This window comes from Pteropus alecto, unplaced genomic scaffold (genome assembly GCF_000325575.1).
Source record: "Pteropus alecto unplaced genomic scaffold, ASM32557v1 scaffold563, whole genome shotgun sequence".
In the NCBI taxonomy this organism is placed as follows: domain Eukaryota; kingdom Metazoa; phylum Chordata; class Mammalia; order Chiroptera; family Pteropodidae; genus Pteropus; species Pteropus alecto.
This window is the reverse complement of record NW_006433385.1, coordinates 219,710-241,105: the sequence shown is the minus strand read 5'-3', so window position 1 is coordinate 241,105 and position 21,396 is coordinate 219,710. Positions and strand designations below refer to the sequence as shown.

At 57.1% G+C, this 21,396-nt stretch overlaps 1 protein-coding gene and 1 pseudogene across 3 annotated transcripts in view; one reads left to right on the top strand and one right to left on the bottom strand.

Moving 5' to 3' along the window:
• Positions 1-20,096, top strand: part of KDM5B (lysine demethylase 5B) — a 46,141-nt gene extending 26,045 nt beyond the window's left edge. Inside the window, exons 11-27 of one of the 3 annotated variants that reach the window (XM_015586570.2) lie at positions 443-624; positions 1,823-1,985; positions 3,915-4,034; positions 4,954-5,148; positions 6,455-6,636; positions 6,784-6,908; positions 7,637-7,787; positions 7,901-8,015; positions 8,427-8,782; positions 9,726-9,864; positions 10,259-10,438; positions 11,012-11,170; positions 14,723-15,205; positions 16,677-16,788; positions 17,433-17,587; positions 18,553-18,873; positions 19,466-20,096. In XM_015586570.2, the coding sequence (XP_015442056.1) occupies positions 443-624; positions 1,823-1,985; positions 3,915-4,034; positions 4,954-5,148; positions 6,455-6,636; positions 6,784-6,908; positions 7,637-7,787; positions 7,901-8,015; positions 8,427-8,782; positions 9,726-9,864; positions 10,259-10,438; positions 11,012-11,170; positions 14,723-15,205; positions 16,677-16,788; positions 17,433-17,587; positions 18,553-18,873; positions 19,466-19,510 (3,183 nt within the window). In that variant the 3' untranslated portion in view covers positions 19,511-20,096. Of the gene's footprint in view, positions 1-442; positions 625-1,822; positions 1,986-3,914; positions 4,035-4,953; positions 5,149-6,454; positions 6,637-6,783; positions 6,909-7,636; positions 7,788-7,900; positions 8,016-8,426; positions 8,783-9,725; positions 9,865-10,258; positions 10,439-11,011; positions 11,171-14,722; positions 15,206-16,676; positions 16,789-17,432; positions 17,588-18,552; positions 18,874-19,395 lie in introns of all 3 variants that reach the window. The other 2 variants (XM_015586568.2, XM_015586569.2) reach the window with 2 other exon arrangements.
• Positions 16,499-16,617, bottom strand: LOC112476966 (annotated as a pseudogene).
• Positions 20,097-21,396: the final 1,300 nt, after the last annotated feature.

Sequence of the window (21,396 nt, the reverse complement as noted above, 5' to 3'; positions counted from 1 at the left end):
CTTAGGAAGGTTTTGGTTCCTGTCCTGGGAGGAAGTCAGGTGTCTTTTGGTAAACTTTTTGAAATCTAACTTGTATGCCGAAAAGTACACAATGTGGATAGCTTGGTGGTTTTCACAAAGTGAGTGCACTCGTGTGCCCAGCACCAGAAGAAGAACGGGGCATCAGCACAGGTCCCCAGAGAGCCCCGTGTCTGCCGTCCCTCGTGTAGGCGGGGGCGGTGGGGGGGGCAAATTCTCACACGACGTGAGCCCGTTTATATAAAGTGTAAAATGGCAAGAGCGAGCCATGGCACCCAAGAGGTCAGCACAGCGGCTTCTCCTGCCTCCACAGTTTTGTTTTGAAGGAGACTCCTTTCATCTGTCTTTTCGAAACAGTCAGAATTCTAAGATATCAGTGTGACGTGGCTAAACCTTTGCACTGTTTCCGCCTCCTTGCTTTCAGGAATATCTCGACAGCGGCTGGAATTTGAACAACATGCCGGTGATGGAGCAGTCTGTCCTCGCCCACATCACTGCCGACATCTGCGGCATGAAACTCCCTTGGCTGTACGTGGGGATGTGCTTCTCTTCCTTCTGTTGGCACATCGAAGACCACTGGAGCTATTCCATCAACTACCTGCACTGGTGAGCAGCTCCTAGGGCCTTGGCTAGTGCGCAGGCTGCGCTGGGAGCCAGGTGTTGGAGCCCAGCCATCACGAAGAGTGATGAGCTGCTTTCTCCTTCAGATGTGTTGCCGCTGTTGGAACAGGCATCCTGACCAGTTACGATAGCAGTTCTTAAGGGTTCCCGGGAAATCTCTGCACCCCCTGAATTGCACATGCACTGTTTTCAGTGTGACGTGTTGCTGGGGGGAGGGTAGGCGGCTTTTTTTACCTAGTTGTCCAAGAAGCCTTTACTTGCAGAAGGATGAAAGGCGTTGGGCCTCGCTGTCCTTTTGGCCAGCCCTTGGGTGGCCGTGGCAACCCGGACTCCCTTTGGAAGAGGAGGGGGGCGGAGGGGCCGCGGTGTCCCCAGGGCCTGGCCTCCCTGCACACGTTACAGTGCCTCATCCTGGCGTGTGAGGTGGGGAGTGGGGGCAGATGTTTAGACTTTAAATTTTTCGGCCGAAGTCATTTTTTTTCACATCCGTTTCCCTTGCTCTCTAAGTAAAAAAAAATATTTGGAGATCTGTGACGCACTGAAATCGTTACACCAGGAATTTGAGGGCGCACTGCGGGAACGGGGGTCGGCACGTGTGTGTAGGGGGCATCGGTTCTGCCTCGTGGGCAGTCGCTCCCAGCTGTACCGTGAGGGTGGTGCTCCCCGGCCTCACAGGGACAGTACAGATGAATCGATGGATCGATGGACAGTGTGCAGCGGTCTGAGGGGTGACAGCCCTTCACACGTGCCGGTTGCCTTCCCGCGTTTGATGGACTCGGCCGGCAGGATGGACAGGGAAAAGGGCAGGAGAGAGTGGCCTCCCCTCAGCAGTTGCTTTGGGAATTGTGCCCGCGTATCCTGCGGCTGAACACGATACCCTATATTCTAGGAAATTTTAGATACCTGCATTTTCCAAAGGGTCAGACAAGGGAGGAGAGGGGCCTCGCGCTTGAAGGGGAAGTGTGTTAGACACCTCCAGACCATTTCTCGTGATGCCGCTTGACCTTGAACGTCCCTGTGTCGTGCTGTCTCGAAGCAGTGTCTGAAGAGTGGGGACCGGGTTGCCGTTCTGTCCGTGTCGATGTTGTAGGCTGATGGTGTGTGGCTTGAAAAAGCTACCGAGTTTCATGTTTACATATTTTTTGAGGTCAGTTTAGATTTATTTTTACAATCTCGTTTCCAGGGGTGAGCCCAAAACCTGGTATGGAGTCCCAGGGTATGCGGCCGAGCAGCTGGAGAGCGTGATGAAGAGGCTGGCCCCGGAGCTCTTCGTGTCCCAGCCGGACCTCCTCCATCAGCTGGTGACCATCATGAACCCCAACACCCTGATGACTCACGAAGTGCCTGTACGTTCCCGGTCAGGCTTCACCCTGGGACTCATGTTCGTGAAGGTGGTTTGGTGGCGTGTTCTCCCTGACATAACGTGGAGTAGGAACTTGGTGCCATGTTGCATTGAGCCGTGCGACGGGGTCCTCAGACACTGCGAGCTAACCTGTCGCAGCTAATAACTGAAGGTTAAGCAGCCATACTTTACAAATAACAAGTGCTTGGTTCTCTCTGTGCTGTGACTTTTGTTTATAATTTGAATCCTTCACTGCAACAGAACAAAAAAAAATAGTAAATATGTTAGTATAAATTACTGTGACAGTAGTTAGGTTCTACTATATGAGATCTAAACTGTAACGTTAGAATTCTTCATATTCTGTTCCTACTTTAAAAAATAACTTACTCAGTCCACATGATCTTAGTTTTGAATGATCAATGAAGTCTGTGCTTGGCGGTCTTGGGGACATTATTCTCCCCCACCCCCACCCCACCCCACCCATCTTGTTTCGAGAATAAATGTAATTTAGCATCTTGAGCTTGGAATTCAGGGTTCCCATTCTAGCCGAAAGGTGCTGTTGGTGACCCTTCCTCTGAGCTTGCTGTGCAGTGACACTTACTTGCACCTGGGCTTTCTTTGGGAGGACACTCTGAAGATGTTTGGGGAGGCCGGATTGAGTGCTATGGAGTGGAAGAGCCCATCCGTTCTAGTTAGTTAAATCGAGGGTAAACGCTACAGAAAGTGAATTTTTTATCTTGCTCTGACCGAAACTTTATGCGGTTGGGTTTATAGGCCAGTAAATTGGGACAGATCAAAAAGACTTTTCTTTAAGAGATCGTAAAATAATCATGGCCACAGCTTAGAAAAGACCACCCTTTTCTTTCTCGCTGTTGGTATTTTTCACATCGACATCATTCCCGCCCCCGCCCCCGCCGCCCCTATGAACTGATCTTTCTGATTTGTTACAAGGAGCTTGCTCTAAGCCAGACCTACTAACTGAGTGAACCACGCACATGGGGTTGGGTTCTGGCCCTGCACGGACAGATGGATGAGCTCAGGCATTTGAGGACTCAGACTTTAGTGGAAAAAGTAGATAAGGGAAAGGCAGTGTGGTTTGACAGTGGCGTCAGGTGGGAGGCTGACCCCTCAACTCTGGAGAATCAGGGCTCAAAATGACATTTGAACCAGGACTCGAAGCTCTGGTAGGGAGTAACATTTGGCAGAGTTGGGGGAGGGAGAAGTGGCCCCTGGGGACGGAGCTGTGCTGGCAGGTGGGCTTGGCCTGTGTGTGTGTCAGAACCCAGAGGGTGTGTTTTGCACGTGGCTGGTGCTGCTGGTTCACGTGTACTCGAGAATTCGCGTTTCTAGCAGGGTCTCAGGTGATTGCTCATGCTGTGGGTCTGAGAGTTGCGTTTTGGAGAATCGCTGATGGTATTTTTATTATGAGAAAGTTAAGTCCAGTCGAGGGTTTATACCCAGAGCAGTGTAGGGTGTTTTGGGGTGAGGGTGATGGGAAAGGGGGATTGTGTGATCAGGTAAGTAAGTTTGGGGTCCAGCCAAGCAGAGTTCTGTGTGGGATGAGAATCTTGACGTAGCGTGGGATTTCTTTAACTGGTGGGTGACCCATTTTGGTATAATGATGCGGGATAGCCTTCATTGTGGCCACATTTAGAAACACGTGCCCCGACCCTGGATGTAGCATGAGCCACGTTCCCTTTTCAGATGTTAATCAAGCCTGCCAGTCTGGGCGCCACTCTGTCTCGCGAGGACAAGGACGGAAGTGGTATCTCTGCGTGTCCTCTGCCATAGTGCTTTGTCGTCGTCGTCTTCTCTGGCCCACTTTTAATTGGCGGAAAGCTACCCCTTCTTTCTGGAGACTCATTTGATAGTCTGTGTCCAGATTGTCTTCCACGAGAATGTCACTAAAAATTTCCAATTCTTTCTCCTTCAGGTTTACCGGACGAACCAGTGTGCTGGGGAGTTTGTGATTACGTTCCCACGAGCCTACCACAGTGGCTTCAATCAAGGCTTTAATTTTGCCGAGGCCGTTAACTTCTGCACTGTTGACTGGGTACGGAATTATGTCTTACGAGCCTTTCCTGCAGAATTGTGTAGAATGTGTAGGTGCTTACGCCTGTTGCTGCTCAGACGGCTGTCTGCAGGTTGTTGACCACCCGTGAGACGAGGCGCTTGCACCATGCCGTAGTCCAGTGCCCTGCTGGCTCTGTGGACGCTTGTGTTTGCTTTGTAGCAAGACTCAACGAAGGAGTCTCGAGTTGCGTTTGGCTACAGCTCAGTATCTCGTCACAAACCAGTAACAGACGGCGTCCGTCTTAGACCTTACGTAGCACTGATTTAAGCTGTCCGCAATAGAGCAAGTTCTGTGGTAACATCAAAAACCAAGAAAGAGAATTTGTACTAGAATGCAGCAATTTTTAATGACACATTTGGTTTCAGTTTATGAAGTGGCATTTTTATATTACTTTTCATTTACCTAAAAGCTGTCTGGTTTAAGTGTGTGGTGTTAAATCTAATGAATTACAACCTGGTGTTTTTCTGTCCCAGTTTTTGGAGCATCGTTGACCCCTGAATTAGGTCAGACACCATTTCAGCACAGTTGCTTCAGGAAATGTTCAAATTCACATTTTCAATTAGATTCCTCCGCATTGCCGTGGACACTAATGCATTACTAATACATCAGGTTTTTTAAACCAGCTTTTAACTAAGGCACCTAATATGCCAGATCTTAGAGAGATGCATTAATAATCTGCCGGCACAGCTCCTTCCCCAGGGGCCACTTCTCCCTCCCCCAACTCTGCCAAAAGATTGGAAAAGGCCCAAGGCCTCTTAGGATCTGCGTTTAGAGTAGATAGACGATATGTGTGACCCAGAATGTGACCTTTAGTGATTCGGTACCGGGGGTCAGAAGTCTTTAAGGACAGGAAGGAGGAAGACGCGTTTCCCATCTGTCTCCGTCTCTCTCCCCACAGCTCCCACTAGGCCGGCAGTGCGTGGAGCATTACCGCCTGCTTCACCGCTATTGTGTGTTTTCCCATGATGAGATGATTTGCAAGATGGCTTCCAAGGCTGACGTACTGGACGTCGTAGTGGCCTCAACAGTTCAGAAGGACATGGCCATCATGATCGAGGACGAGAAAGCTTTAAGAGAAACTGCCCGTAAATTGGTGAGGTTTCTGGAATCCTGGTTGTGTGTTGTTCGGTATTTTTACGTAGCGAAGTTCTTACGCACTTTAATGTTGTTTTAAGAAGTCATTTCTTAGTCTAATTTCTTTTAAGACCATTCTGATAGATGTATATTAATATCTCTTTGTGGTTTTAATTTCCGTTTCTGTAATGGCTAATTACGTGTCATTTGCTGCCTCTGTGTGTTCTCTGGGTGAAGTGTCCCTTCGAGTGTTCTTCCTCGCCCCCTTTTCATTAGGTCGCTGTGAGATTTCTATTTGTTCTGGACAGTCCTATTCCGAGAGGTGTTCTGCAAAGATTTTCTTCCAGTTGGTGGCTGGCCCGTCCTTCGCTTAGCAGTGTCTCGCAAACAGCAGAAGTCTTTATTTTGATGAAGTCCAATATATCAAGTTTTTCCTTTTATGGGCCTTTTGTGTGCTTTTCTTAAGAAATCTTTTACCTAACCCAAAGTCACAAAGATTTTCTTCTATGTAGCCATCCACGTGGTCAAAATGTTAAAATACAGACTAAAAAGAGTAAAACAGAGGACCTTGATGGTTCGTAAACTGACTTCATCAGGTTCCAGCTTTGAAGGCTGGTTTTGGACCCAGTGCCAGAGGAGGGGAAAGTGGGCAATCCTGGCCTCGCGGTGACGAGAGGCGTGTCCTGGGAGGGCGCTCCGGACGCCCGGTGGCTCACGCGGCCTTTCACACTCCCTGGTTCAGGGCTTCGTTTTCTTGACACTTTCATTGAGAACAGCTTTATCACGACTGCAGCCTCTGTCGCACAGATGGTCCGGCCTTTCAGTAACAGTCCTCCTTCAAGCGGCTTCACGCAGAAGGCTCCTAGGCCGCCCAGCGCCGCCCACCCTCTCAGTCCCCGCCCGCCTGGCCGTCTCTCCACTTCCTTTTACTTCTGTTTGTCCCTTTACGGAGTCTCCAGCACTGTTGCTCTGAAGCCCTATGTGCTATTTCTCCTGAGGCGGAAAGTGTATACGTTTCCTTTGCTCTCGTTCATGCCCAGAATATGGACAAGGCCAATTTGGAGTAGAATAAACAGATGATCTTAGTAGTTTAATAGTGCTGTTTGTCACTCTCTTCATTCTCACATCAAAACGGCCAAACAGGGCCTACCTTGTCCAACACCGGGTCCTCCTGGACCAGTGGGGTACTCGACTCCCCACATTTGCTGTCACTGGTGCTTTGACCCCACACAGCTCCGGCCCCGTACTCCCTGTTCCGGTCAGGCTTTTGTCGACTCTCGCATGTTTGTCGCGGGCTGGCGGTCCTGAAGTATGCCTCATTCTAGGGAGTGATTGACTCGGAGAGAATGGATTTTGAGCTGTTGCCAGATGACGAGCGTCAGTGTGTAAAATGCAAAACAACGTGCTTCATGTCCGCCGTCTCCTGCTCCTGCCAGCCGGGCCTGCTTGTGTGCCTGCATCACGTGGGAGAGCTGTGTCCCTGTCCTCCGCATAAATACAAGCTGCGGTGAGTGGGGACAGCGATTTTTTTCCTCCTGTGGGAGGCAGTAAATCTTCAGTGATGTCCTGTGCAAGGCTGAAATACTGAGTGTAAAACATCTGCTTTTCCCCAAAGCCACATGTCTCAGAGCTAAGTCTGCTGTCCTGTGTCCAGGTACAGGTATACCCTGGACGACCTCTACCCCATGATGAACGCCCTGAAGCTTCGCGCAGAATCTTACAACGAATGGGCCTTGAATGTGAATGAAGCTTTGGAGGCAAAGATCAACAAGAAGAAAAGTACGTGGTGTAGACAGCGTGACGTGGGGTTGGGCGAATGGGGACTGGTTGTGACGACGCCACATCCGTCAGCTCCGCCGTCCTGGTCAGGCCTCTGCAGCCAGCCTTGCGGAGCGCCAGCGGGGAAGGTTCGAAGGGAGCACACGAGGCGGGCGCCTTACGTCAGAGCGAAGTCGCGATGTGGGAATCGTGCACGGTCGTGTGCTTCGCAGATCGCATTGTAGGAGGCAGAGCAACCTTTACCCCTCTCCGTCTCTGAAACAACAAGTATTTCACATTTTACGTGGAATCGTAAAACCCCTTTTTAAACTAGATCTCGCAACAGCACGCGTTAGGTGAGGGGTCTGAAGTGCTGGTTTGTCGCTCACTCCTCTAATCGAAGTCAGAGTCTCTGTCCCTCGCCACTACCTTCAAAAGCCACCGGTTCCCGTTCCAAGTCTTCCCACCTGCATTCCTTTCTGGGGCCTGACTGGCCGCTGCCCTCTCTGAGCACGCTGGAGTGGCCTGCCAAGGGCAGGGCACAGTAAGAACCTGCGTTTGCTTTGTTCTGACGCGTAGTTGTTTGTATCTCCAACGCTTTGGTGCTGAAGGGCAGCTCTGGGCCCTTGCTGCAGACGCCACCCTCAGCCCCACCCAGGCACAGGCGCCGACTCCTCCGTGCGCCGCTGCTGCCCTTCTTCTCCGTGGGAGCAGAGGTCGCAGGAGACTCGACTTCTCCTTTTTTTCAGGCCTTGGCAGCTTTAAGTCTTTAATCGAAGAATCTGAAGTGAAGAAATTCCCAGACAACGATCTTCTGCGTCACCTTCGCCTCGTCACGCAGGACGCCGAGAAGTGCGCCTCGGTGGCCCAGCAGCTGCTCACTGGGAAACGGCAGACCAGGTGTGTGGCTCTGGCTGAGGCGGGGCCTCTGGGCTGCGCGAGGCGGCTGCTGTCCCACCGTCTGGGCCCCCGGCGTGCAGGCTGCCGAAGCTTCCCCGGCCCTGTCTCCGCAGGTACCGGTCCGGTGGAGGCAAGTCTCCCAATCAGCTGACAGTGAGTGAGCTCCGGCAGTTTGTGACGCAGCTGCACGCCCTCCCCTGCGTCCTCACTCAGACGCCGCTGCTGAAGGTACCTGCAGGTGTGCGTGAGAGAGCCGCGCAGCAACCCCGGGTTTTGTGAATACGTTCCGTTGACGTGAGGAACTTGTTTTCCGTTTGCACGTTGACTCACAAACATCTTCGGTGACATGGTGAATGGTGTGTGGGTGTGCGTATGAAGAGATCGCAGCAGGTGTACGAAGGAGAGAGAACGTGGGGAATTTGTAATGTCGGACGTGACCACCAGCTGTTCCTTGCGCCAGGTGTAAGGTTGTGCTGCGTCACTGGTTTTAACGGTCAGCTGGCTTACGTCTTGCTGCATCCGTGTCGTTGCTAGAATCGAGTGAGCCGGGACAGGGTCACGTTGAATGTGCGTGGAGGGTTCTAAGTATGAAAGAAGCCAGTCACTGAGAACGCTGTTTTGGTGCCCGCTCGTTCGTAGGGGCTCTTGAGTCGTGTGGAGGACTTTGAGCAGCAGAGCCAGAAGCTGCTCTCAGAGGAGATGCCCAGTGCTGCTGAGCTGCAAGCCTTGCTGGACGTCAGCTTCGAATTTGATGTCGAACTTCCGCAGCTTGCCGAGCTGCGCACCCGTCTGGAGCAGGCCCGCTGGCTGGAGGAGGTGCAGCAAGCCTGCCTGGACCCCGGCTCCCTCACGCTCGATGCCATGAGACGCCTCATCGACCTCGGCGTGGGGCTGGCCCCGCGTTCAGCAGTGGAGAAGGCCATGGCCCGGCTGCAGGAGCTGCTGACGGTGTCTGAGCACTGGGACGACAGAGCCCGGAGCCTCCTGAGAGCCAGGTGAGGGCAGTTGGCAGCCCGGCCCGGGGGGGGACGCAGACGTCACGTCATCACCGCCTCGGCCCACAACAGGCCCTCCGAAGCTGCCACTGTGCATGTGCAGCGCGTGGAGAGGTAGCTGAGATACTTGGAAGTCGGGCAAAAGAACGTTAATTTTTTCTTCCTTTACTGGTAACATGAATGATTCAAATGGATGTGTCTTTTCTGGAGTTTTCTTGACAATGCCATCTTTGAGAGAAGAAAAAAATGTACAAATAAGTGGAACCGTTTCACCCCAGTTAGGGAATGCGAGACCCCAGGGAGTCTTAGAGAGAGACGCATGTGCCGACACACTCTCTTCCGTGACACGAGCCTGGCTGCCCGTCCACGGCACTGCTTGGGGGTCGAGGGCACCTTGTCTGTGCTTGAGAGGTGGCACGGGGCGCAGGCAGCCATCTGAGGGGGACCCGCCCCTCCCTAATCTTGCTGTCCGATCCCCATTGGTCCAGTCGACCACATAAAGCGCGAGGAAATAATCTGCGTTGCACACGGTCTTTACGATCCTAAAACCGGTCACTGAGCAGAGTGCCAAGAGTTTTCGTGCTGTGCTTTTGGTATGTCGGTACCCTAGAGAATTTTACTTTTCTTACTGACACCGTGTGTGCCTTGTCAGTGTGCCCAGTTTGACAGAGCAAACCGCGGATGGGAGCCCGTGGTTATGCCAGTGTGAAGTGAGGCGTGAGTAGGACAGAGGCTTCCCTGGGCCGTCTGCTTTCTCTCAGATGCTCGTGAGCCCCGCACAGCCATTGGAAACTGGTTAACTTGAGATCTAGAAGGGTATTGCCATTTCAAAAAGTTATTTGCCGTACTGAGTTTCCTGTGACGTGATTTTTCTGGTTTGGGAACCCACAAGAAAAAGCGCTCGTGCAGAGTGCTGAGTCGCTCTCCCGGTTCCCTGTCCCAGGCCCCGGCACTCGCTGAGCAGCCTCGCCGCGGCGGTCAAGGAGGTGGAGGAGATCCCCGCCTATCTGCCCAATGGGGCGGCCCTGAAGGACGCGGTGCAGAAAGCCAGGGACTGGCTGAGGGACGTGGAGGCCCTGCAGGTGGGTCAGCGACGTCCCCGCGTGCGTGCGTGCCTGCGTCTGCGGGGAGCAGCGGTCGGCAGGTTGTCAAGGGTAACAGATGGGATCTCACTGCGCAGACTCAGGGTTTTGGCTGGATCGGACTACTGACCCTGCTCTGCCGCGGTTAGATGAACTCGCCCATGGTCGTTGCGACCAGTTGGTGCAGATGCGTAAGGCCTCCCAGGACACGTGAACTGGGGATTGGAGAGAGAAGTGAAGCTGAGCGAGACGTCACGTCTCGTCTTCGATCCGTACGGCTGCCTCTGGTCAGCTCGTCAGTGGCTGGGAGTTTGGGCACTCGAGAGTGGCAGATGCGGAGCTCCAGGTACACGGTTGTGTGGCCCGCGAGGTCTGATTTTTCTTGATTTCTTAGGTTGGCGGACGTGTGCTGGTATTAGACACACTCGTAGAGCTTGTGACGCGAGGCCGATGCATCCCCGTGCATCTGAGTCCCTTACCTAGACTGGAGTCGCTGGTGGCTGAGGTTCAGGCTTGGAGAGAATGTGCTGCTAATACGTTTTTGACGGAGAATTCTCCGTACTCGCTTTTAGAGGTGAGTTTGCAGCCAGCCCGTCACAAAACCCTAATCGCCAAGCTCCGTGAACACGCAGCCCCTCACGCACCGAGGTGGTACCGTGATTGGTCTGTGTTCTGTGAGTTACTTTTTTGAGCAGAGCCAGGGAGATTCTCGTGAGCTTCTAGTGAAACAGCCTTCCCATGTCTTCTGGGTACCCCGGGGGGCAGCATGTTGTGCTTAGCAAGAACTGTCACTGTCGCAGCTCCACGGGCTGGGCTTTGCTGGGGCTTTTGGCCTTGGCTGTGCTCGGCCCCGTGCCCCAGTGAACATGGCGACTCACCCTTGGGGAATGATGCATTTGGCACGTCGTGTGCTTCTGGAAGCTGCTGCTGGTCACGTGTGATGCCTGCAGCAGCCCAGACCACGTTCCTACTTGCCGCGCAGTTGCACCTGGCATCAGAGTCGGTCTCCTGTGAGGGTCCCTCTCCCCCTTGCGTCCTGCCCTCGCAGAGGAGAGGTTTCTGGGGCACGCAGTACGAAATTCCCGTCCTGCCCACTGCTTGGGCCTGAGGTCTGCTTCACCAGTGGCTGTGCCGTGTCCCACTTTAGGTGCTGTGTCCTCGATGCGACATCGGCCTTTTGGGATCGAAGAGGAAGCAGAGGAAGCTGAAGGAGCCCTTGCCGAGCGGAAGGAAGAGAAGCGGCCGGCCGGAGAGCCTGAGCGACTTGGAGCGGGTCCTGGCCGAGAGCAAGGAGCCGGCCGCCGCGGTGCGTGAGGGCTGCTCACCCGCTCTGGGCGGGCGGGTGGGTCTGACCCCGCCCTGGTTACAGGAGTGTCGGGAAGGCAGGCAGAAAATGATTTGCACAGTCCTCAGTTTTACGAAAAAAGACTTTCTGAAAATTGTCGGATGTAAAACTTTTTTTCAATGGAAGATGCAGCGGATTGAGGGCGGGCCTCCTAGCAGTGGTCCCGGCCAGTGCCTTCGGCCTGGTCCAGGGGTGCTGGCCGACTTAAGAGTGGCAGGCGCGTGGACCGGACCTCAGGTCTGGTCTGCATTCAGCAGTCAGCGTGGCTCCCGAGACGACGCCGTCTTCAAGATAAGGCAGTGTCCAGCCAATGTCCGGGAGCTTAGTGTCGGGACAGAGGAGGTAGCTTGTGGTTTGGATGCTTAAAATAATTTTTTAAATTGAGCTGTAACTGACGTGTAACCGTGCGTTAGCGTCGGGGGTGTGACACTGATTCGATGTCCGTGTTCGGTGTGAAGCGATCACCACGGTGAGTCTGGTTAACGCCCCCGCCCCACGTGGTTACAGACGTGTCGCCTTCTGGGGGCCGTTGAGATCCACCCACTTCCCCAGCAGCTTTCGGATACACAGGACTTTCGTGTCAGCCACAGCCCCGCCCCGTGCATCACACCCGGGTCTGGGGGCTTCACCGTGGGCATCTGCCTCCCCCACCCCACCCCCGCCCGCCTCTGGCAGCCACCAGTCCGTCCGTCCTCTGTGCCTCCGCGTTTGGGGTCCGCTCTTTCACGCTCCACACGCAAGGGAGCTCACACCGCCGCTTTCTCGGTCGGACGCTCTGCCCTCGGCGCGGTGCCCTCGGTCCATCCTGTGGCTGCACGTGGCAGGCAGGGTCTTGTCGCGGCTGAGCACTGTCCCGTCGTGGACGTGTGCCACGTTTTCGTTGTCCGTCTTCCGTCGGTGGACGCTTAGGTGGTTTCCACGTCTCGCTGTCGTAAGTAACGCCGCAGTGAACGTGGGGTGCGGATGTCTTTTTGAGTTAGGGTGTTTTGTTTCCTTCAGGTAAATGCCTAGAAGTGGAATTGGTGGATCGTGGGGTGGTTCTGTTTTCCATCTTTGGAGGAAGCTCCGTGTCGTTTTCATAGCGGCTGCACCGGTTCCCCATCCCCCCGGCAGTGCCCGAGGGTTCCCTTTCCTCTGCGTCCTTGCCACCTCTCGTCATTTCGTGTCTTTCTGAGAGCCGTTCTGAGAGGTGCGAGCTGGTACCTGTTAGGCCTGTGTTTCCGACGACGAGTGATGTTTGGTACCTTTCCGTGCACCTGTGAGTCGTCTGTGTGTGTCTCCTCTTTATACTGCTCCAGTCAACGACAGGGAGGCTTTATGGAGGCCCGAGGGCCCAGGGCTTGGGCAGGAGGCTCCCCTGCGTGCCAAGGACGCGGTGGAGGAGCTTCGTCTGACCTTCTCGTGGTGCAGGTTGTTGTTGTGGCCACACATCCTTTGCAGTCGTTCTTCTGCCCGCCAAGGCTCGAGACGCGGCCGGTCCGGTAGGGCACCTCTCTTGTTCTGGGTGTTAGCTGTGACATCCTCTGTGGTGGTCCTGGGCTCGCCTCACGTGTGGCGGTCTTGACTGAGGTCTGGCTGCCTCTCTGTGTCCGCCAGCATCCCCCGGTCCAGGGCGCTGCCTTTTCGCCCGTCAGTTCCCTCCACTGTGCAGAAGCTCATTGGTCAGATGAAGCCACCTGGGTGCTTGAAAGAGCACAGGGCACCGCGCCCGCCGGAGTCCCACACCAGCCTGGCCGCCCGGCCTCTTCCTGTCTGGCTGCCTGGCCTCTGCGGGGAGTGGCGTGGGCCTGCCGGGGTGTGCTGTGTGCTGACACGGCCTTTTTGGGGGCACGTTTGTGTGGTCGGACAGGTTCTAGTTCGCGTCTGCTGCCTGAGTATCAAACTGGCGTCTTTAAAGTGCTGCTTCCGCGGTTTCTGCCTCGTTTCTGTGGCGACTCTGCATTTTGAACTTGGTGTCTGGACTGGGGCCCCTCACTGAAAGACGCGCACGTTCCTGTCGCCTCCACAGGGGACTCTGCACGAGCGATCGAGGCAGTGGGCAGGCCCCGTGTCACCTGTCACTAGCCCACGCGTCTGCCTGTATGTGTTCTGTTTACAGGAACAGGCGGACAAGTTTCGATACACCAGAGGTTTTTGTCACCTGATTTGCTTCTCAGTCTTTCTGTTTCTTCCCTGATCATTCGTACATTTTCTTCTCCATCCGGAAAGACAGAATGGAGGGTTCAGGGGGCCTCAACTTGCAGGGTCACGATGGACCTGGCGAGCAGATGTGATGACTGGAAATGACTCAACCGTGACACAGTCGCGTTGTACCTGTTTATTTTTTAGCAGTGAGGCATATACGTATTGCACTGTGTGTCCATCTCCCATAGTTAGCTTTCTTTGTCACCGCACATTGGACCCCGTCCTGTCCCCCATCCTCCCACCAGGCATTCACATTTTAAGGGCCGGGGAGCAGAGCTTGGGGGAGGAGCCGCTCCTGCGGCCCGTGGGTTTGTTCCTAGGGGTCTGTGCTTCCCCGTCACTCGATCCTTTGTCCGTGGCATGCGGGAGGAGGACTGGCGATCCTGCCCGTGGTCGAGGCCACTGCTGCCACGTTCGAGGGGGTAGTGGCTGCCTGCTGGAGCTCGTGCTCTGAATTTGTCACCTTTAGACGCCGCTTCCACTCCAAGATGTGTGAAGTCTCCATGTGCCCGGACTTCTCATCCGTGCCGGGGTGCCCTGTGTCCAGGCCCCACTCGCAGACAGCTCATAAATGCTGCTCAAGAGTGTTGGGGTCACTGCTGCTTCCCCTGTGACATTGATTTGCTGCGCGTGTCCTCAAGCTGACCGTGCAGGACACCTGAGCTCAGCTCGGGCCTGGGGCTCGGCACTCGTCCTGAGAGAGGGGAGGGAGGGCCACGCGCCTGGGTCTCTGCCCCGGTGACCGCACGTCGGTGCCGCGCCTGTGTGCAGGGTCTGCTGAAGTGGTTTCTGTTCGTTTTCCACAAAGGATCCGGTGTCATTATCTGCAGTTGCTGTGTGTAGCACACGTATGTGGTCTTAGCGTCAGAGACAGTAAGAGATGTGGCCTCCTGTGTGGTGGTGTCTGGGGGACTTTTCCGTCTGAAGTACCTTTTTAGAAGAACACAAAAGCTAATGTTAGTCTGAAAACAGATGGAGGAACTTGGAAGTCAGCGAATGTGGAAAACAGAGCGTGAGGGGCCTGGATGAGCTTCCCGGGCGGTGAGCAAACCGGAGGCTGGAGTCGAAGCGGAGCACGAACAAGTGCTCAGGCTCGGAGTTCGCTGTGTGCCAGGCAGGCTGCGTCCAGTCACGCATCTGTCCAGGCACCGGAGCGGTGGCCCAGAGCCACGTCACACCCGTGGGACCCCAGCCACGGTGGGACGTGTCGCCCAGGGTCACGCGCACGCTCGGTGGGCAGAGCCAGGGTCTGGGTGCAGGGTGCCTTCTCCGGAGCCCGGGAGCAGGCGAGTCCCTGTGACGCTGTCCTCACCCTTCACTCCTTTGCAGATGGCGGCCCTCGGGGAAGCACGCCTTCGGGAGATGGAAGCCCTGCGGGCCCTGAGGCTGGCCAATGAGGGCAAGCTGCTGGCACCCAGCCCGGACATGGAGACGCGGGTCTGCCTGTGTCACAAGGCCCCCGCCGCCCCGATGGTGCAGTGCGAGCTCTGCAGGGACGCTTTCCACACGGGCTGCGTGGCGGCCCCCAGCGCTCCGCACGGCCCGCGGGTCTGGCTCTGTCCCCACTGTCGGCGGTCGGAGAAGCCCCCGCTGGAGAGGGTGCTGCCGCTGCTGGCCTCCCTGCAGCGCATCCGCGTGCGCCTGCCCGAGGGCGACGCGCTGCGGTACGTGATCGAGCGGACCGTGAGCTGGCAGCACAGAGCCCAGCAGCTGCTGGCGTCGGGGGGCCTCCGGCCTGCGCACGACCGCGGGGGCCCGGGCCGGCCACAGAGCCGGGGGCAGGCCTCCGCGGGACAGGCGTCGGACAGCAAGGTGAGCCTGAGCCTTCGCTGCTGGTTGCGGGATCCGCTTCGCTCTGTCCCCTCTCCTGGCGGAGCCTGTTGCTGTGCTGCTGGTCCTGCTGCCCCCCTGCGCCACCAGCGCCCACGTGGCCTGCCGTGTGGTCTCGCCTCTGCGCGGTGGCCGGGGCTGGCTCGTCTCTCGGCCGCTCGTGCCGTTTTCCACGGGCGCGTGTGCACCCAGACACGTTCACCCCGGTGCGCGGGTTCTAACGTTTGCTCGTGTCTGTCTCTCGCCTCCCTCTTACGTCACTCGCTCACGTGAGTCACCGAGCAGGAAAGCGAGGTGCCGTTGGCCTGTCACTGCCCTGTGAGGACTGACAGGTTTGAAGTGTCTGCGTCCTCCATGGCCACGGAGGGAAGAAAGGCAGGGGGCCCGTCCGGGGTGGACAGTCCTGTCCCCTGGGGGAGATGACCGCAGGAGGAGAACATGGCGACGGGAGAAAGTGCAGTCGGGAGGGCAGCGTCCCCCCGGTCCCTCCCCCCGAGGTCCCCTGGCGCCTCAGGACTTCACAGCGACTCCTGCAGCGGGCCAGTCCCAGGTCCCTCGTGCTCCCCAGGGCACAGACACCTGGGTCTGGTGGGCCCTACGGCCCGCAGGTCAGAGGACAAGAACTTGGTCTGTCGTGTTTCTGTCCTCGTTTCGAAGTTTCTTCCCAGGCTCCTGAAACACAATGCCTGGCACTTAGCAGGCGGTCCGTTAAGTCCTGCTGCGTAGGTGAGGTGTGGCCATCTGGGCGCCTGCAGTGGAGACGTTCCTTCACGTAGGACGTGCTGGGCTTTGTCCCTTCCTTGCAGCGAAGGGGCACTGCTGTCATCGTCTGCTGCGTGGGGGGCCGAGGAGTGTTTCTCCTGCTCCTTGAGTGAGCATAAACGTGGGACGGTGGACATGAGTGATGCCTGGCAGCTCCTCAGCCGACTCTTCAGGGTGCTGTCTGCGTCCCTGTGTTCACCTCTGTGAGGAGAATCACAGACGGAATGAAAGGCCGTGTGATCTGTTCTCTGGCAGAGAAAATGGCTCATTTGCCAGTGGTGCTGTCTCCTCTGTGCCGGAGGAGTGGGGCTCAGACCAGAGTCGATGCGGCCAGGTCTCCCAGCTGGAGAAGTCAAGTCTCTTTCTGCTTGTGCTTGCTAACTGCAGCCACTTCCTTTGGGCTGGCGGGAGTTTTGTTTTTTGGGGTTTTTTTTAGGTGAGGCATCCGTTGGTTGACCTCACAGATTATAAGGACCTTGTCAGCTTACAGTCCCTTATTTATTTTACTTTTTACGTCTACAGCACCTGGTTTCCCCAGGCGGTCTCCCATCCCAGTACTAACCAGGCCCGACCCTGCGTAGCTTCTGAGATCAGACGGGCTCGGGCTTCCTCAGGGTGGCCCGGCCGCGGACGACGGTGGGCGAGTTTTGATGCGAGACAAGCCCTCACTGTGAGCTGTTCTCTCTGTCAGGCGCCTCTGCCTCCTGGCACAGCATCTCCTCCCTTGCCCGATGGCCGGGACAGCAGGACCTCGTTGGCACTCTCCCCCTTCGCTGCCGGGCGGAGCTGCGTCCCCCTCCACGGTTCGTGCTTCATCCTGCTTCTCTCTCGAGGGCCGGGCGGCAACCTGCAGCAGATTTTTGTTACGGGGGATCGGTACCATTAGATTAGAAAGGGCTTTCTTGAATGCAGGGAACAGGTTGCCATGTGTTCGCAAGGCAGAGAAGGGCCACGTTTGCAGGTTCGTGGGCGGGAGGTCTGTGTAGCCGTGGCGCTCGGGGTTGAAGGTCAGTCCCCTGCCAGCTGAGTGGCAGAGGCCGAGCTGCAGGCTCCCCCGTTACACCGTTACTTAGACTTGTGGGGCTTCCTCGGGATACACCCCCTTGGCACCTGTGTTCTCTCTGGTCCTTGCCCGTAAACGACCGCCCCAGGGGTTCCGCCTGAAGCTGCGCCTGGAGTCCCGAGGCCCTATTTGTGCCTTGTCACCATCCCAGCGGCCCACACCCTGGGCTGCGGGGCGGAGGTTGCACTCCCCCAGCGTGCAGTGTGGGGCCAGCCCTTCCCTGGTCAGCAGAGGACCGGACGGTCCGGCTTGGGCTCTTGCACTGCGACTTCAGGTGCACGAGGTGAACCAGGCTTCAACCGAGCGTCCCTTGGAGCGAGGCTGCTGGCGGCGCCGGCATGCGTGTCAGGCCGGCAGCTCCGTGACCCGTCTGGTCTTTGGTAGGTGTCAGCGCCGAAGTGAACGAGCTGCTGATGGAAGCACACCTGCTCCAGGTGTCCCTCCCCGAGGTCCACGAGCTCTACCGGACTCTGCTGGCCAGGCCCAGCCCCCCTCCGCGGACGGAGCAGAACTCGCCGGCCAGGCCCGGCAGCGAGAAGGCAAGTCGGGGATGCGGCGCCGGTGGGGTGGGGACTGTGAGCCTCGCTGCCCTGGTCCGCATTCTCAGGCTGCCATCGGGCAGGCAGGTGCTGGACACCTCTGGGCGCACGGCCTGGCTTTCGGTCCTCTTTCCCCAGTTGCTGCGGCTAAGGTGCTTCTGACTGTCCCTGTGTGATGATGGTTAGAAGCAGGATCTTTTTTTTCTGTTAAGAGAAACACTGTAGGGATGAAAATGCAGTTAGACCTGGGGAGGCCTTTTGGGATGACACTTTCAAAAAACAAATTAATTCTCGGAGTTGCCGTGTAACAAGTGCCGTGACTCCTAACCTTAACAAGATGGCTGCCGGGGGGTCTGGGTGGAGCCGACTTGAAGGGGACACTCTAGAGCGCCCTGTTTCTCGGCATTGGGAAAACTCTGCTGCCTCTACCCGTGCATGACCTGGCCGCCTGCAGCCGTGAGGACGGGAGACTCTCAGCAGAGCCCGAGGGCAGGGTCACTGTTCCTACGATGCCGAACAGCGTGGCACCCCGTTGTCTCTGTGGCCGACTGTGGCCAGCTGATGTACCCCGCCTGTCAGGGGCGGGCGTGTGTCCGTGAGGAAGGGAGCTGTGAACTCGATCTTCAGAAGTTTGCAGGTCAAAGGCCAAACGTAAACACCTGGGCTGAAACCAGGCGGTGGCCAGTCTGCCCCTCAGAGACTGGGGAAGAAGCGGCAGGCGCCTCCTGGTGCTGCTCAGCTGCCCGGGGGTGGGGCCCAGCGCTCACATGTCCCTTTGACAGCCTGGCAGGGGGCGTGGTTGTGCCAGGGGACGTGAGCCGCGGTGAGGGTGGCGTTGAGCAGTGTTTTTCCAGGTCGGTGGGGCTCGGCTGGCTCCCCACACGGCCGGGCTAGCGCTCAGCCTCGCTGGGGTCAGCCCCGGGCAGACCGGAGGCTGGCCCTGAGTCTGCCCGCCGTCCCCCCAGCAGGACTGCTGCCGCGGGAAGCGGGACGGGGTCAGCAGCCTGGAGAGGAAGCTGAAGCGACGCCTGGAGAGGGACGGCCACGCCAGCGAGCGATGGGATCGCGTGAGGAAAACGCGGGCCCCCAGGAGGAAGAAAGTGAGACGGAGCCGCCCCGAGGCCACGGACGCTGTCCTGTCGGAGAGCACGCGTGGCTGTGAGCCGGCCCGCACCGGCGGCACGCACCCCCCGCCCTCGGACACGTCCTGCTCCGAGCAGGAGGACTCTGAGGCGGAGGAGGCCATCTGCCCGGCCGTGAGCTGCCTGCAGCCAGAAGGCGACGAGGTCAGTGAGATTTGGGCCGTGGAGGACGCACGTCCCCTAACTCAGGAGCCCCGTGAGCTAGGCCTCGCCTCTGCGCGCTCTGCTTCCCGCTCTGAGCTGATCTGAGCTGATCTGAAGGCCGCTCGCACCCCCCCCCGGCCCCCCACTTCTCCCGCCTCGCGCCTGGGTCTTCTCCCCTGTCTTGAAGAAACTCTTACTCTTCCCTTTTCTCCTTTTCCTGCTCCTCCAGCGTCCACGGCCCGGCGCTAAGAAGGTGGGAGGGATGCCGCTGTAGTGCCCGCTGCTTACCGCAGGGCGGCGCTGTCTCCACCCCAAAGCAGTCGCGCCTTGAAGGACGGCTTTGACGCGTTGCTTTGACTGGCGGGCCAGCTCCACGCATTTGGCTTGGCTGCTGTGCCAGAGATCCCAGTGCTGGGACAGTGGCCGTCAGTGGCAGGCGGCCTGAGTGTCTGGCGGCCGGCCTGCCCAGTTTCGAATCCCGCTTTCCTCTGAAAACCCCGTCTCCCTGCTCTTTGTAACCAGGTGGACTGGGTCCAGTGTGATGGCAGCTGCAACCAGTGGTTTCATCAGGTCTGTGTTGGTGTTTCTCCAGAGATGGCGGAGAAGGAGGACTACGTCTGTGTGCGCTGCACTGTGAGGGACGCACCGAGCCGGAAGTGACCCCCAGACCGACCCCTCACTGTCCTTCCGGACCCCAGCCGAGCTTGTCTCAGTGTCTCAGCAGAGCTGCAGGACTGGGCCAGACCAGCCTGTAAACGGTGCTATTTCTATTCCCGATGGATCGTTTTTCCAGAACTCTTTGAAAAAAAGAAAAAACAACTAAAAAAATTTTTGACACCTTTTGTATTTTTTTCCTTACGAGCTGTTTGTGGTGGTCAAGGTTTGGAATGTGACTCGCGGGGCCCCGCGGTCTGCACGACCCCAGAGCCCGCGGCTTCTCGCGTCCAGCATTAACTCCGGCCTCTGTCTGGGATTTGCCGGCTCACGAGTCCAACTCAGTTTCAGTGCCCAGAGGGCACCAGAAATTCCAGTAAATCCTCATTTGAGGAATTTCTCTCTTGTTTACTCTGTTACCATATTGGGGAACTTAAGTTTTTCACGTTTGGGGGTTTTGTTTTTCTTTACCCACTTTTCTTTTTCCTCGTAGACTAGGTTTATTTATCTAAGCAATAACTTCTATGTTGGTTTCAGTGGCTGGAATTAAAACAGAACAAACTTCCAAACAGTGTGTTGGTGCTTCAGCATCGGGCGGTGTGCAGAACACAGGCGTCTGGTCTCACGCGTCGCCGGCGAGCTGGTGGCGCAGGGGAGGCCTGGTCGGAGTGCTCGCCGCGGCTGTGGCCGGCCTTCTCCCCGGCCCGTCTGCCCTTCCTGTGTTTTTGGTAGCCTGTATCAAGTGTTGTGGTTCACACTGTGAATAAATCCTTGGTCCTAATAGAAAACAAAATGCTGGTTATTTAGAGCCACCAGACTGTAGCCCCCGGGGCTGCGGCGGCCGTGGCCAGTAGCCTGCAGACGCTAGGGCCCGGTTCACCCCGCCCCCGAGTCCTCACGGACTAGAACCCGCCTTGAAAGCCATGCTCCCTCACAGTGCGGGCACACCAGTCCCGGCCTCGCCTCCATCCTCCTGGGAAACGATGGCTTCGTTGCATCCGAGTTGACGGGGAGACGGTTCAGGGTTAAGCGGCAGAAGGGAATCTAAAGGAAGTGTGGGCTGAGGGACCGACAGCTGGGGACACCCGCTCTGCCTTCCCGACCCGGTCCCGCCGTCGCACCTGTGCCGCGGGCAGCCCGTGGCCCCCACCTCTGTCCAGAGGGCTGTGTTTGGCAGTGGAGGGGACACGCTCGCTTCTCCCGTCGCTAATATGCGTCCCTTAATAAAACAAAAACCAAAACAGCGCCTGTGACGTAGCAGAGGCTTAGACGTACCGACCCTTCGCGCGCAGCTCACGCAGTTAAACCCCACGCAGACCCCGCGTCCGCGCCTTGCGCGCGGCTGTGGCGGTCCTCGTGTGGTGGGCTCCAGGGCCAGCGGAGAGAGGTCTCCGCCTCCGCCATGCTACCGGGATAGTGGTTTGGCCTTTTTAAATGTGCAAGTTCTTAGCGGCCCTGAGGTCGGGGCAGGATGCCAGCTGTCCTGTCTCGTCAACACAGTAGCTGAAGAGGGGAAGGGTCCCCGGCTGGCACGTGCCGCCCCCCCCCATGGGCTTCCTCCTCCCCCTGCCGCTTGGCACGGTCCCCAACCGCAGCATCCGCAGTGAGGCGCTCTTCTCCGAGCTAGCGGAAGTGTGCGTTTCAGCCGGCTGCCCCCACGTGAGAACCCCTGGTCTGTGCACGTACGATGGTCTTGAAGCCAGAGCACCGATCGACCCCCTGTTATCCCGCTGGTAAATGGCAGCTTGGGCAGTGTCTTCCAGTCCCCTGCCATACTCCTCCCTACCTGTACATGACACTACAGGCGAATGTGGGCACCTCGACCTTCCAGGCGATGCCTTCTGTTGTGACGATATCTGAGAACTAACT